Here is a 13,971-nt window from a genome sequence, read left to right as displayed (position 1 = left end):
AATCTCACCCCATGAATTCTTTAATTGGATTAGACCAAGTCCACGGTAGTCGGTTCTCATATGCTAACTAGTCCGATTTCGTCATCGCAGGGAACAGCATGGGCATGAAATTCCAAAGTAAGCTTCCTGGTGCTGTAAACAACTGCATCTTGAGGGTTTTTCCTTGCAGAGATCCTGGTTTTGGCTGGTATTGTAATAGGATTCCTCTCCATCATCGTTGTCCTGGCCGGCACGCTGCTTAAGAACTCCGTACCCAATGTCTTGGCACCAGTGGAGCGGCACTTTGCATTTGACTACGTGATTGGTGAGTGGTTGATGTGCATAAGGAAGTAACATTACTATATATGTACATATACTATACTATATGAACTGATACCATCCAGTGGGTGGTGGAACTGGAGGCAGCACACTTACCTCGCTACTGGCCAAAAACAGCAATGGGAGTGTTCTTCTCATCGAGGCAGGTGGTCAGTTTGGCCTCCTGAGTCGGATTCCCTTGCTGACCACCTTTCAGCAGAAGGGCATCAATGACTGGTCGTTCCTTTCTGTGCCACAGAAACACTCCTCCAGAGGTCTCATTGAACGAAGGCAGTGCCTCCCGAGGGGCAAAGGACTGGGTGGATCCGCCAATCTGAACTACATGCTGCACTTCGATGGTCATGGACCGGATTTTGATTCCTGGCGGGATCACCACAATCTTAGCGATTGGAGCTGGGCCCAAATGAGATCTTTTATGGCTGCCGCCAAGCCCAAGAACCCAGACATGCTCGAAATTCCCCGTCGCTACTCCAAATTAACTGAAGCTTTGGAGGAAGCGCAGGCGCAGTTTGCCTACAAGGATTGGATCTTTAGACGCTCATTGTATAATATTAGGAATGGTTTGCGTCATTCGGTGGTACAGCAGTTCCTTAACCCGGTCATACATCACTCCAATCTGCGCCTGCTGCCGGATGCTTTGGTGAAACGGATTCAACTTGCCCCAAGTCCGTTCCTCCAAGCCACCTCGATTCTCGTGGGGATTAAGGACGAGGAGAACAGGGAGAAAGAATTTAGCATCGAGGTAAGAAGAGAGCTAATCCTCTGCGCTGGCGCTTACCAAACTCCTCAGCTCCTGATGGCATCTGGAATTGGAGACGTGTCCGCCCTGAAGAAACTTGGTATTCCCGCTCAGCATAGCTTGCCTTTGGTGGGCCACAACCTGCACGACCACTTTAATCTTCCGCTTTTCGTATCGATGGGAGTCACTGGACCCACACTAAACCAGAACACTCTCTTGAATCCCATGACCTTGATCAACTACCTGAGCTCTGGTTCGGGACCCTTGGGGAACTTTGGAGTGCTGGGAAATGTAGTCAGCTATGGAGGATTGGGAGCCCCGCCCTACGGCATCACCTTCTTTGGAGCCGGCGCCATCGACGAGTCTGCTCTGATGTCCATATCAAATTTCAAAGGTCCAGCATTCCGGGCGCTCTTTCCACGCTATTACAATTCCTCGCAGGAGGGATTCGTGGTCATCTCCAGCTGCCTGCAACCAAAGTCGCGTGGATCTGTGGGACTCCTTAACAGACACATGCGAAGGAATCCCCTAATAGATCCAAACTATCTTAGCAGCGAAGAGGACGTGGCCTGCACCATTTCCGCCATTCGAAGTGCAGTCGAGGTAAGCTATTAAATATGTCCATAAGGCCGTTTTTAGTTCAGTTCCTTTGTAGCTGGTCAACTCTACTGCCTTTGCTGCACTGCATCCCCGCATCCATTGGCCGCGCGTGCAGGAGTGCTCCAACTTTGGTCCCTTCGAGCGAGATTTCTTCGACAACCGTCCATCGGATCAATACCTGGAGTGTCTGATGCGGCACGTTGGCTTGGGATCCCATCATCCGGGTGGAACATGCGCCCTCGGCAGCGTTGTGGACTCGCAATTAAGGTAAAAGCGATCCCGATTTCAAATGTAGGTTGATTGGCATACACTTTGTTTGCAGATTAAAAGGGGTATCCAATGTGCGGGTGGTAGATGCTAGTGGTAAGTTCTCATTATTTTAAATTCTTTTGAACTATGAATTAAAAGTTTATAAAATTCACAAGTAATCAAAAATAGTTGGATCATAGAAACATAGTTAGTTTCTTGATGCATTACTAATTATATTTGTGGACTATTTTTCAAAGTACTACCCCGTCCGATCTCGGGAAATCCCAACTCGGTGGTGGTGGCCATCGCGTTGAGAGCCGCCTCTTGGATTCTGAAGAGCGAACTGCAGGCCGGTGATTCGAAATGAATGAATTTCTCTGCGAGATTGATGCAAATGCGTTCAAGTTGAGGGACAACCGCACTGAACAAAACCAGGAGTTAGCAATTAAATGTATCACAATAGCTAAGTACTTTTTCAAATAAATGTAAAAATATAATTCAAATTGTTATCTGTATATATCTGATGGCTTTATGTAACTTATAGCTTCTTCATTTTTATTTTAGAGTTCAATAAAGTCATCAATATAGTTTTGAAATACTTTCTTGGATGTTCCGGTTTTTTGTAGTGTTGCGATAATAGCTCCCACCGATTTGCCGGTGATCGTGCACTTGATCCCACTCCGAACCCCACGTCCGATCTCCTGGCGCTCTGCCAGGTGGTTCTGTGAATGACTATATACGTGGTAAACCTCGGGCGGGCGCATGGCTCCCAATCAGTTCTTGTGCAACATCAGTAAAAATAAGGCGTTTCACTTCCGGTTCAGGCGGTGGGCAAGCTCCGGGATTTGGCCGTGATTGGAGCCCAGTTTGAGGTGCTCCGGTGCTCTTGGCGATTTTTTGCTTGAAAGATCAGTTTGCGTACTGGGTGACAGTGACATAATTGTCTACAAGGGGATCTGGTACCAACGCAGTGGGAATTGTGCCAGCGGCCGCCAAGTGGAGCGATGATCAATGGAACGTTCCCGGAACTGGAGACGTAGGTGTAGTAATTCTCCCGCCTGCCGGCCTAACTAAAGATAGTCGCATCCCCCTGGCCGCCGCAAGAACTAAATTAGCCCACAATTGATAATTGAGCGGAATTGAATTGAATCACAGCCGCCTAAGCAGAGGCACCCAAATCTGGGCTCAGTGAGCCACCGACCGACCAGAGAGTCGGACACATCCCACAACCAGCGGCCGCTACATACCACTAACGTAGCTAGTGATCATCATGTCGAATATCGAGGAGGTGCTGGGCGAGCTGCAGCGCTTCGCCTGGCCGGACTATGTGGCCTTCGTTTCGATGTTCCTGCTCTGCATCGGTATTGGCATATACTTTGGATTCATGAACAAGTCCGTGTCCGAGGACGATTACATGCTGGGCGGGCGAAAGATGTTGGTCATACCCATCGCCTTCTCGTTGGTGGCCAGCTTCGTGTCCGGCATCACGCTGCTCGGCCTGCCCACGGAGGTCTACTCCTATGGCATCCAATATCTCTACGTATCCTGCGGCGTTATCGGCATGGGCGTGGTTATGGGTGTTTTCTACCTACCCGTATTTCACGACCTAAACATCACCTCCACGTACGAGGTGAGTTCCATTTGAAGAAACTATTGCCTAGTTATTTTATGGATTTTATCCGGATAGTATCTGGAGGTTCGGTTTGATCGGAGGTTACGCCTTTACGGATCCGTGATGTTTGCCATTATGAATGTGAGTAGATGCCAGAGATGGCGAGTCATTATTCACTTATCTGCTCTTTTGTTCACGGATAAATTACTTACCTAAATTGATGGAACCTTCACTGATGATCGGATTAATCCTACAGGTGGCCTATCTGCCCATCGTAATCTATGTTCCCGCATTGGCCTTCAACCAGGTGACGGGAATCGGAGTACACACGATCACGCCGATCGTGTGCATTATCTGCGTCTTCTACACGAGTCTGGGTGGATTGAAGGCAGTGGTCTGGACGGACGTGGTGCAGGCCATCTCCATGCTGGGTGCACTTTGCCTGGTGGCCATCAAAGGCACACGCGACATTGGAGGGGCCGGAGTGGTGCTGGAGCGAGCTTGGAGCAGCGATCGCCTGGAGGCACCAGAGTAAGTTCATATTCCTTAAGTGGAGAATCCTTTTGTAATTTTTTTGTATGCCATAGCCTCAGCATCGATCCCACTGTGCGCCACACGTTTTGGTGCCTGTTCTTCGGAGGGATCGTCTACTGGACGCAGACCAACGCCGTGTCACAAAACATGATCCAAAGGTACCTGTCACTTCCGTCGCTTGGCGATGCCCGGAAGGCGCTGTGCATCTTCTGCGTCGGTGTGCTCATCCTAATGGCGCTATGTGGCTACAATGGTCTGCTGATATACGCCACCTACCAGAACTGTGATCCCCTGACCACCAAGGTAAGCTCAGTCATCAGTTCTTTTCCTTACCTAATGGAGTAACCGTTCGATTCCAGCTGGCAAAGGCCCGAGATCAGCTTCTGCCCCTCTTTGTGATGAAGACGCTGGGTGAACTTCCCGGCATGACTGGACTCTTCATTGCCGGCGTCTTCAGTGCCGCTCTGAGTTCGCTCTCCACCTGCCTCAACTCCATGTCCGCCGTGGTGCTGGAGGATTTCGTCAAGCCGTACGTGAAAAAGCCGCTCTCTAGCTCCGCAATTAACTGGATCATGCGACTGGTGGTCGTCGGAGTAGGAGTTCTCTGCGTGTGCCTAGTCTACGTAGTGGAGCACATGGGCACTGTTCTCCAGCTGACCATGAGCCTGGAGGCGATCACGAACGGGCCACTTTTTGGCATCTTTACCATCGGTCTTTTCCTGCCTTGGATCAATGGAAATGTGAATTCTTACAACCAAAATAGATATGGTAGATCTATAATATATCATTCTTTTTTTTTCAGAGCGCTTTGGTGGGCGGTGTTATGGGAGTAATAGCCATGTCCTGGGTGAGCCTCAATGCACAGTGGGCCATCGCCTCAGGAGCCATTACCTACAAAACGAAGCCGTTAAACGTGGAGCAGTGCGACTACAGCTTTAATGTGACCACCAGTCTGGCCAACACAACTCATCTGGGAGCATCTGCAGAGTAAGAATCGAATCTTCACATACTAGAACACGTCTTAATATACTGCGAATCCACAGGGACATTTTTCCGCTCTATCGGATCTCGTACATGTGGTACACCACGTTCGGTGCCTCCATTACGATTTTCGTGGCATTGCTAGGCACCTTCGTGTTTGGCAAAAACAATCCTAACAAGGTGGATCCCGTGCTGCTCACGCCCTGCATACGAAAGTTCTTTGCCTTTGGCTCAGAGAAGCACATGGTGAGTGGAATGGAACTTGGCGAGTAGTTTAATCATTTTACATATATAAAATCCCACAGGATGCCTTCAGGCCCGACATTCCACTGCAGCACAAGCTCCGTAACGACGAGGTGGCCTTATGATCAAGCGAACCGAATCGTAACTGGCTACACCTGAATCCAAAGCTGGGTTAATGTTTCCATTTCAACCCAATCGATTTTCATCCGTATTGCAATGTTAAAAGTTCAAAATACATAACTAAAATTTTTGATTTTTTATAACCAAGCACTTGATGATTTCTTTACTGGTTTGCATTCTAAAAGCCTCGTAAACTATACCCACTAATAGCTGACTTCTTAATAAAAAATATAAATGTATATTCAATTCAAGGGTTAGCAACAATACATAAATACGAACAATACGAATAAGGAGAGGTTATCCTACTTCTGCTGGACCTTGCTGAGCAGGATGAGGCGTTCACCCTCGGTGAGGTGTTCATAGAAAGTGGGAAAGTGTTCGTTCTGCGTGAAGGTGGTAAGGAACTTCTGCAGGTTGTCGGCTATGTCGCCCTGGTAGTTGGTTTCCTTCAGCAGCTCTTGCAACAGTTGTTCGTCCTCGGCGTTATCCTCGTCAGATTCGAACAGATCGGATATGTAACGCGGCTTGTCCGGATTTCCGGGCGCATCCTCATCATCGCCATCCTCTTCGCTGTCCGTAAGAGGTTCGTCGCTCTTGCCCTCCTGGAAGTGCTGGTACTCGGAGATCAAAACCTTGAAGATCTTGACGAGAGCCGGAATTGTTACCCACTTCTGGGTTGTAGCTGCCACGGATCGAGTACGTCTGCGCGTGTCGGTGGGGTCGTCCACCAGTTCTTTGAATGTTATTGTGGTCAAACGGTTGTCCTGAGTGGCAACACCATACTCGAACAGCTTGCACAGAGCCATGGTGGTGACCTGTAAAAACCAAAGTTTATATTAAAATGCAAAGTTTGTAAACTCAATTTCACTCACCTTTCGCTCATAGTTTCCGAAAAAGGAGTTCTGGCGGGAGAGCCAGTTTGTGAGTACAAACTGCATCGCTGGCTCCCCGTTGGGTCCGGGAACGGTGGACAGAAAGTTGAGTACGGCGTCCATTTGCGTGAGGAACAAATGGGCGAAGATCAACACAAGATTCATTATCACTTTTAGGCACTCGAGGTTCTGCATTTTGCTTATCACAGCCTTCAGCAGCATGTCCACATTCTGGCCGAGCATGCTTCCCATCTTGGTGATAATAGTGATAACAAGACGTCCAATTTGGCCCGCCGCAGTCATTTCGCTGTTCATCGGATTCAGAAGAACAGTGGCCACCACTTGCATGATGCAGTTGATGCCCTCGCCGTTCTTGTAGCTGCATATTTGTTCCGGGGAGACATTGATAAAGCTGCGCAGGCACTCGCCCCCAGCTACCATGACAGCATGGTCGTCCGTGTGTAGAACGCAGTTTATAATGGCGGGAAAAGCGGTCTCTAACAGGGAATTGTTCAGCGGCGGCTCCGTGTAGCGCACGATTGTGTTAAGGACGTCTAGGGCAATATCCTGCTTTTCCGTGGAAGCAGCTCCTGTCAGCCCCAGGATGCTAACAATCGTTGGAATAAACTTCTCCTGTAGCGGTCCCAGGCACTCCTTGCGCTGGCACAGAGCTTTGATGAGATCCTGGACTGTTTCAAGCACATACGGATCTTCAGTGTATTTCAGGAATACAGCGATGGCTAGCGGCGTAATCTTTGCCTGGCTAGCAAAGGCAAACTCAGCATCGAACTGAAGGTAAAGATATTTTCTTTAAATATGCAGACAATAAATGCCTTTCAATCACTTACTTTAACCATGAAAGTTAGGGCTTCCATTAGCAGTGCTAAGACTGCTGCCTTGGATCCCGGCACTAAAGCCATAATTCCGTCTAGGAAACCCGGCAGCTTTGAGACCAACAAAGTTCGCTTCTCTCCATCGATTGTTTCGTTCGCCTGCAGGAATCCATTCAGGGTGCGCACTGCGCTGATTCTAAGGATGTGTGACTTCTCCGGCGACAGGCTGCACAGCGTGACATCAAGAATCTCGGTCAACATCTGCGGATTGTATAGGTCCGACTTGGAGTAGATGCTCAACGTCCAAAGGGCACGACCAACAAGAGGTGGAGATTCTTGATGCACAAGCAAATTCCGAACTATGGTCAAGTAGTTGAGGAGGTCAAACGTAGAGTCGCCGGCGAGGATGACGTCGCGGAAAGCATGCACGGCATCCATGCAGGCCTCCTGGATCTTCCACCAGTTGGGATTGTTGGCCGCTTTTTCTGCATCAGCCACACTAAAGTGCCTGCCCAATGCCTCCTGCAATGGCTGAATTGCGTTGGCTCCGAATTCGTCGTTAATAGCCTACAAAAATATATTATGCCAGTGATGAAGCTCTTCAGAAAAGTCTTTTCTCGCTCACCAGGAGAACATCACGGCCGCACATGCGCACCGTGAGCTCCACACCGCCATCATCCTCATCATCCACGAACTTCTCCGGATCATCATGCCAGTCCTCCAACTGCTCCTCGCTCAGCTGAATGTAAACAATGGTTATGTATATGAGGTCGGCCAGCACATTTTTGATGCTGCCACGTAGTTTGTTGCATGTCAGTATGCAGTTGATGAACTCAAGGATCTGGATGATCAGTGATTGGAAATTGGTCTGCTCGTCATCCTCCTCGCTGTCGCCGCTGGCCAGCGGACTTGTCTCAGTCTGATTCACCGACACCTTCACGTAAGTCTCGGCTATTTGTGTGAGTAGCTGCCAGACAATGGGCAGAACACGGTCCATAAAGGGGTTGATGTACTTTGGCATCTCATTGACCAAATGGGTAAACACTAAAGTGAGATCAAGTTTAGTTTACTTTCCAGCAAAGACGAAATGAAACCCACCCTTGATAATTTCCGTGCGAAGCAGGAAACTGGAAACGGCGCCGCTATTCATGCTCAGGTAATGCATAAGCTTGTCCATAAAGTTTGTCAAAATGGAGCTCATCATGGTGCTCTGCTCTTCTTTGTTGGTGATCAGTGCAGCAATGGATGCAAAAAGTGGCTTCAAGATGCGAATGGCCGAAACTCTTGTTTTGATCGAGTAATTTTGCTCGGAGTCGAAGATGCGATAGACTTCGGGTATGACTACTGGACCCAGTTCCTTGATTTGCTCCACGTCGTAGCTGAAATCCTGCAGCACCTGCATGGCACCGTGTATGGAATCCTCATTGCCGCCCAGGCATTTGACAATGATGTCGAACAGCTCCGCCCAACAATGTGGGTAATCCGTGGCGGCTATGGTGGAGATGGTATGCGCGACTGAGGAGCGTATCTTTGAATTGGGATCATACAGTCCGTTTGGCAGAATGTTTCGTATGGTTCGCTTGGCCTGCTCGCTGGCCATACAACCGTTGGCTTTCCTTTTAACATCATCGTCATCCGTCCAGTGGTTCTCCACGTAACGAGTGAGCATCACGATCGCGATTTGACGGAGTGGCAGCTCGTGCGCCTGGTTCATAATGATCTCGGACAGGTAGACGCCATAGCCTGCAAATGAATGAGATGGTTAAAATAGGGCTACATGTGAACCGCGCCCAAGCCACGCCAATCCAGCTGCCCGCCAAATCACCTTCCGTGTACTCCAGCTGCTTGATCCTCTTTTCTGTCTGCTGCAGGACTCCTGTGTCCGAGCTAAGTAGGTTCTGCAGCTCCTCGATGATGGCTTGCTTAACGGAGTCCCCGCAGTCGTTTTGGAATTGCAGCGACATTCTTCGGCCGTGGTTCGAAATAAATTAATTCGTAATGCCCAAATTCGCACAAAAGAAGCCGGCGCGGCGCTATCACATGTAGTCAACGGGCGTTTTGCAAGACTGCTTCGTGCGAAACTAGTGATGACAAACTTACGATTGGATAGTAATCGATTTTTAAAAAGGATTCTTGACTACTATGTTAAGCCTGCTCAGTACAATTTTTACGTTTTTTTCTTTTCTGTTATTGTGTAATGGAATATACATTTTTTTTAAAACAACATTTTAATAATTTATTTTACAAGTAATTATGTGTTGGTATGTATTTAATTAACAATTCGGACAACAAAACATTATTTTCTAATCCTAAGTTTACCAATGGTTAATACAAGCTAGATTGGTACAGATTTATCACTCAAAGTATGGAATATTTTAATTACTTATGTAGTTCCTCGATTTTGGCGACCAGTTTTGCCTTCTTTGACGACTTGGGCATTGTAACATCGAAGTGATGCTGCAGAATAAAATGCAACTGGGCGGCCGTGCAACTCGTCAGAGCCTCATCCTTGTTCAGGCTCTTTACGAATTCGAATTCCTTGAGTTGATCATCATCGATCTTGGCCATTTTGGGACCGCTCGCTCCCGCTGTGGTGGACTTGGCTGCTCGCTTCTTATGGGGTTCTGCTTCCGGAGCGAACATTTCATAGTCCGGCAGCAGCTTTTCTATGCGCTTGTCCTGTTGCGAAGTGTCCAGCAGATTATCGAGTCCTTTAGTATCTGTCGAAAAGTCCAGGGAGAGGGCCAGAAGATTCGCCTGCAGGGCGTCCAGACTTGGATCGTTGATGAGATTCGGCTGATAGTCAACGCGCAGCTTCTTGATGATCTTTTGGAAAAACTCGACTTTCTGTTCGTCAGCAGTGTTTTCCGTATTGTTCCAGTCCTGCAAGTCTAGGTGGCGGATGTGCTTGGCCTCCGGCAAGTAGACAATCTTGAATCCGTCACCGCAGAGCAGAGAGCGATAGTTCTTATCTTCCCCATTATCTGGGGCCTCTACTGGCACAAGTGCCACATAGCGAGGTATCGACTTGCGCTTGCACATGAACAGGCAAATGGCAATCTTGTCGCGCACCAAGCATCGTTCCCACAATGCGCGGAACAAGCGCTTCGATCCGATGATGCTCTGATCATCGGGGTACATGAAATTCGCTGGCTTGATGTAGCTAACTTCGGGAAGAGAGGATCGATGCTTGAAGCCCAGCAGCATCATTTGCGGCTTGTGCAGATTGCGCACCCTGTTCAACTGATCCATGCTGATGCGCAGATCCCTTTCGCCCACGTTGCAAGTGTACCAACCGCCCGTCACCTTAATCTGATACTCGTGCTCGATATCCTGCGAGCCATCGTCCTTTTGTTTTTGCACCGTAATCACTCGCTTAGTACGCACCACACTGTTGTCCCTGCGCAGGATTTGCACTTTGCGCGGATAGGCGCGTCGCTGAAAGTAATTGTAGTACTGTACGGACATGGATAGGTTGGGGCCCAGATAAAAACTGAAGTGGCCCAGGCATCGGCGAAGGAAATCCTGCTTCAACTTACGATCGGACAGGATTTCGCGCAGCATCTGGGCATCTGGCACCTGGAAGGCGTCCAGTTCGATAGCTGCAAAAAAGGTCCTCATTAAACATCATCTAGTGTACGGATTGCTATATATTTATTTTATTATTCTTGTAAGCCAATCCAAAACCACGAACCAATTGAGCTTCACTTGGATGCGGGTGAATGATTGCTTATATTTGATCTACGAAGTCTTAAAACCTTTCAGGCGAAAATTGAACGCCAAACAGGGGAACAGACTTCGCACATTAAAACCCATAAGAAATGAATAGCAGACTTAAAGGACTTACCTCTTGACAACGTGATGAACTCCTTGTAAAACGGCTCGTAGTCAAAGTCATCGACCATGGGAATGACATGAAACTCGAACTCCTTGCCCTCCAGATCGCTGGCCTTTTGCAGGGCAGCCTGGAAGTGATTGCTGTTCGATGGATGAGGTTCCCTGACGTCCGTGACATAGGCGATCTTGGCGTTGTTTAGCTTCTTGCCGCACTTTTCCAGCATCTCGATGCAGAGCCGGATCATAAGGTCAAACCTGCCGCGACCATCGGGTTCCGCCAGGCCATACACATCGGCGAACTGCGTCTCCACCCCGCCCATGAATTCCAGATAGTGCTCCACAATGGGTTTGGTTAGTTGGCGAAGGGGCAAGAACACTGCGCAGTTATCCGGCATTACGATGTTGTCCAATGCACTGGCTTCCAGCGGCGGCGGACTGTGCTTGGTGTTGGCGAAGATGAGTCCGATGAGGTCCTTGTCGTTAACCAGAAGTCCGGATATAAAGGCCGTCCGGATGATGTTCAGTGCCTCCAACAGGCGCTCCACGCCGGCTGTCTGAAGATTGGCGTCTACCACGAACAGAATGGCCTCGCGCCCATGGTAGTCCCGCTTCATGGACACATCCTCCTCGTCCTCGGACCCAGACAGCAGGTCCACATCGTTCTCCGGATTCCAGGTGCTCATTATGCGGCTTCTTTAGATTGCTAAAAATCTGACTTTCCGCTAATTTCACAAGAAGGCGGGCGCGCTTATCGTCGCTGTTGTTATCGATTGAGCTAGGGATGAGAGTCACGAAGAGAATTGATATATATTTAAATTTATTTAGACATTATTTAATGTTTTTAACATATTATATTATCCCAACGTTTATTTATATAATTATTTTAATATAAGTTAGTTTTACATTTTTATACGAAGTTGACCACCACCTTTCGATGACAGCCATTCAATCGATTGTTCCATCGCAATTTTGACTCATCGACTTTTACAGCGGCAGGCTGACCTCCTGAAAATTAAATTGCATTTGTAGACGGCACGGCTGAAGGCAACAGGATGACAGGAATAATGGACTCGGTGGAAATGCCCAAATTACCGGAAAACCAGAAGACCTTCGCCGGCATCCCGGAGGCAGTGTTCCTGGTGAGTGGTCCTAACCTACAAGCGTGCACCTGCAGCTGGACACTGCAGGCTAATTCGTGGTTCTTGGGCCCTTGCAGGAGGAGATCGACACCTTCATGTCGCAGCCGGAGAACGAAAATTGCGAAAAGGTGCTGCAGCGACTGGACGAGCAGCACGGCAAGTATCGATTCATGGCCTGCAATCTGGAGGCGCGGCGGCGCAAGTTGAAGTCTCAAATTCCGGACCTGGAGCGCTCCCTGGAAATGGTCAATGTGCTTCGCAAGGAGGACGAGGAGCGCGAGACGCAATTCCTGCTCAGCGACCAGGTGTTCATCAAGACACTGGTGCCGCCCACGAAAACAGTATACCTCTGGCTGGGGGCCAGCGTGATGCTGGAGTATCCGCTAGACGAGGCGGAGGCTCTGCTGAACCAGAACATCACATCGGCCGTGGGCAACCTAAAGTCCGTGGAGCACGATCAGGATTTTCTGAGGTCAGTTCGAGTGCTGTTATTCAAGTTACTTGTTTTATTGTATTATAAATGTATATTTTAGGGATCAAATCACAACTACGGAGGTGAACATGGCGCGGGTCTACAACTGGGGCGTGAAAAAGCGGCAGGCCGCTACCAAGACCACCGCCACTACCCCATCCTAAGGAGACCCACCCAAATCCCATCCCAAGATCAACATCGGTAGCAGCCACTCGCATCTTATTTATTTCGACAGTACACCGCAAGGGCTCGGCAGGCGATTCCACCTGGCTTATTCTTGTTCTCCACTGATAGCAATAAAACCGCCACACAAACGCATCAAGCTGACTCCAAACGAGATGCCTATTCCGGAGGAATGTAATATTTTAATTTGGCTACGGGCATTTAACTGCATGTAAACCGAATAAACGGCGAACGCAATTCATTGAGAGTAAAGCCGAATTCACAAATCATAGGATTAGGGTTCAGTTTATTTCAAATCTTTAACATCCGGAACTTACACGCCTCATTTGACCTCCCACTTCATGGATTGGTGCAGGTAGTCGCCATCGGGACTGACGTAATCCTTAATGGGGGGCGTGGCAACGGGTCCTTTGACGGCGACGGGCAGCAGCTGGGGATCGATATCGATGGCCGCCTGGTAGAGCTCCTCGGACTCGCGCCGAAGTTCCGCCAGCGCCTTGTTTTGCGCCTGGACCAGCCGGTCGATGATCTGAAAGTCTGCTACGCGCTCGTCGTGCTTGTAGTGCGCCCACTGCTTCTTGAGGAGAGCACGTTCCTCCAACTGGTCGATGGTCAGTGGAGCTAGCTTCCGCTGCCGTTTGCTGAACGATAGGATAGCATTACATCTCAGCATATGAGGGAAACCCGTATGAGAACCTACTCCTTTTCGTCGATGAGCTCCAGTGGAACCTCCAGTTCATCCACGGGCTTCAGCTGACGGGCATTCTTCTCCAGCCGGCGAATCTGCTTTTCGATCTTCTTCTTCTTGCGATCCTCGCGCTGCTTGACAATCTGCGGATCCAGTTTCTTCTTTTTCTTCAGGGGCTCCGCACAAAGAACTGGTGTCGTGTGGAGGCAACGTGCAAAGGCGGCACCGGCGACGCCGCCACTTCTCTGCAGACTCAATCTGAGACAGAAGGCAGGTGGGGAGTGAGTGATTGTGTGACCAGGGACCAGGTGCATTCACTTACCTGGCAAAGGCGCCCAGCAGCGACATTTTTAATAAACAAATGTGGAAAAAACCTTTGCGTAATGTACGAACAGCTGTTTTTGTTGCTGTTCAATGTCCTAGCGATGGACCTATCTCGATTGACCAGTCTAATTGGAAAATCGATAAGTCCAATGTAAAATGTAGAAAACAGGACGGCAAATATGGAAATACTGAAAAAATACCGCCGAATATCTGAGTACGTTATTTTC

General features: G+C 48.9%; 7 protein-coding genes and 1 non-coding gene across 11 annotated transcripts; 3 read left to right on the top strand and 5 right to left on the bottom strand.

Annotated features, from left to right (window-relative positions):
* The first annotated feature begins 65 nt into the window (after nucleotides 1-65).
* Nucleotides 66-2,383, top strand: ninaG. 2 transcript variants are annotated; one of them, NM_001260118.1, is made up of 7 exons: nucleotides 66-117; nucleotides 170-304; nucleotides 384-1,060; nucleotides 1,109-1,660; nucleotides 1,713-1,924; nucleotides 1,980-2,020; nucleotides 2,164-2,383. In NM_001260118.1, exons 1-7 carry the CDS (start codon nucleotides 99-101, stop codon nucleotides 2,271-2,273), a joined length of 1,746 nt encoding a protein of 581 aa, NP_001247047.1. In that variant the 5' UTR covers nucleotides 66-98; the 3' UTR covers nucleotides 2,274-2,383. The 2 variants fall into 2 exon arrangements, with proteins under 2 accessions (NP_001247047.1, NP_650070.1); NM_141813.2 differs by having other exon boundaries at nucleotides 384-1,660.
* An 80-nt stretch (nucleotides 2,384-2,463) lies between these two features.
* CG45676 (uncharacterized protein) lies at nucleotides 2,464-2,874 on the bottom strand. Its single transcript, NM_001300356.1, has one exon. The coding sequence runs from the start codon at nucleotides 2,668-2,670 to the stop codon at nucleotides 2,467-2,469; it is 204 nt and encodes a 67-aa protein (NP_001287285.1). The 5' UTR covers nucleotides 2,671-2,874; the 3' UTR covers nucleotides 2,464-2,466.
* Nucleotides 2,875-3,090: 216 nt separating this feature from the next.
* Nucleotides 3,091-5,541, top strand: bumpel (brother of rumpel). The gene is made up of 8 exons (NM_141812.3): nucleotides 3,091-3,536; nucleotides 3,594-3,659; nucleotides 3,775-4,049; nucleotides 4,106-4,355; nucleotides 4,412-4,792; nucleotides 4,855-5,039; nucleotides 5,096-5,279; nucleotides 5,339-5,541. The coding sequence occupies exons 1-8, from the start codon at nucleotides 3,177-3,179 to the stop codon at nucleotides 5,399-5,401; spliced, it is 1,764 nt and encodes a 587-aa protein (NP_650069.2). The 5' UTR covers nucleotides 3,091-3,176; the 3' UTR covers nucleotides 5,402-5,541.
* A 75-nt stretch (nucleotides 5,542-5,616) lies between these two features.
* Ipo9 (Importin 9) lies at nucleotides 5,617-9,237 on the bottom strand. Of its 2 annotated transcripts, none has more exons than NM_141811.2 (6): nucleotides 8,927-9,237; nucleotides 8,200-8,844; nucleotides 7,727-8,145; nucleotides 7,117-7,668; nucleotides 6,269-7,057; nucleotides 5,617-6,211 (listed from the first exon to the last, which is right to left on the bottom strand). In NM_141811.2, the coding sequence occupies exons 1-6, from the start codon at nucleotides 9,063-9,065 to the stop codon at nucleotides 5,699-5,701; spliced, it is 3,057 nt and encodes a 1,018-aa protein (NP_650068.1). In that variant the 5' UTR covers nucleotides 9,066-9,237; the 3' UTR covers nucleotides 5,617-5,698. The 2 variants fall into 2 exon arrangements, with proteins under 2 accessions (NP_650068.1, NP_001287284.1); NM_001300355.1 differs by having other exon boundaries at nucleotides 8,927-9,169.
* An 81-nt stretch (nucleotides 9,238-9,318) lies between these two features.
* Nucleotides 9,319-11,712, bottom strand: Irbp (Inverted repeat-binding protein). 2 transcript variants are annotated; one of them, NM_001275545.1, is made up of 3 exons: nucleotides 10,949-11,712; nucleotides 10,641-10,703; nucleotides 9,319-10,539 (listed from the first exon to the last, which is right to left on the bottom strand). In NM_001275545.1, exons 1-3 carry the CDS (start codon nucleotides 11,619-11,621, stop codon nucleotides 10,478-10,480), a joined length of 798 nt encoding a protein of 265 aa, NP_001262474.1. In that variant the 5' UTR covers nucleotides 11,622-11,712; the 3' UTR covers nucleotides 9,319-10,477. The 2 variants fall into 2 exon arrangements, with proteins under 2 accessions (NP_001262474.1, NP_536773.1); NM_080512.5 differs by having other exon boundaries at nucleotides 9,319-10,703.
* Nucleotides 10,762-10,911, bottom strand: snoRNA:Irbp-a. Its single transcript, NR_048374.1, has one exon. It is a non-coding gene; the product is annotated as a snoRNA:Irbp-a (small nucleolar RNA).
* A 171-nt stretch (nucleotides 11,713-11,883) lies between the features above and the next one.
* mgr (merry-go-round) lies at nucleotides 11,884-12,967 on the top strand. The gene is made up of 3 exons (NM_141810.4): nucleotides 11,884-12,077; nucleotides 12,155-12,549; nucleotides 12,611-12,967. Exons 1-3 carry the CDS (start codon nucleotides 11,991-11,993, stop codon nucleotides 12,711-12,713), a joined length of 585 nt encoding a protein of 194 aa, NP_650067.1. The 5' UTR covers nucleotides 11,884-11,990; the 3' UTR covers nucleotides 12,714-12,967.
* A 35-nt stretch (nucleotides 12,968-13,002) lies between these two features.
* Nucleotides 13,003-13,841, bottom strand: mRpL40 (mitochondrial ribosomal protein L40). The gene is made up of 3 exons (NM_079594.5): nucleotides 13,743-13,841; nucleotides 13,433-13,678; nucleotides 13,003-13,373 (listed from the first exon to the last, which is right to left on the bottom strand). Exons 1-3 carry the CDS (start codon nucleotides 13,766-13,768, stop codon nucleotides 13,055-13,057), a joined length of 591 nt encoding a protein of 196 aa, NP_524318.1. The 5' UTR covers nucleotides 13,769-13,841; the 3' UTR covers nucleotides 13,003-13,054.
* Nucleotides 13,842-13,971: the final 130 nt, after the last annotated feature.

The sequence above is a fragment of the Drosophila melanogaster genome, chromosome 3R (genome assembly GCF_000001215.4).
Source record: "Drosophila melanogaster chromosome 3R".
Taxonomy (NCBI): domain Eukaryota; kingdom Metazoa; phylum Arthropoda; class Insecta; order Diptera; family Drosophilidae; genus Drosophila; species Drosophila melanogaster.
The sequence above is the reverse complement of the archived record's forward strand: the minus strand, read 5'-3'. Positions and strand labels throughout refer to the sequence as shown.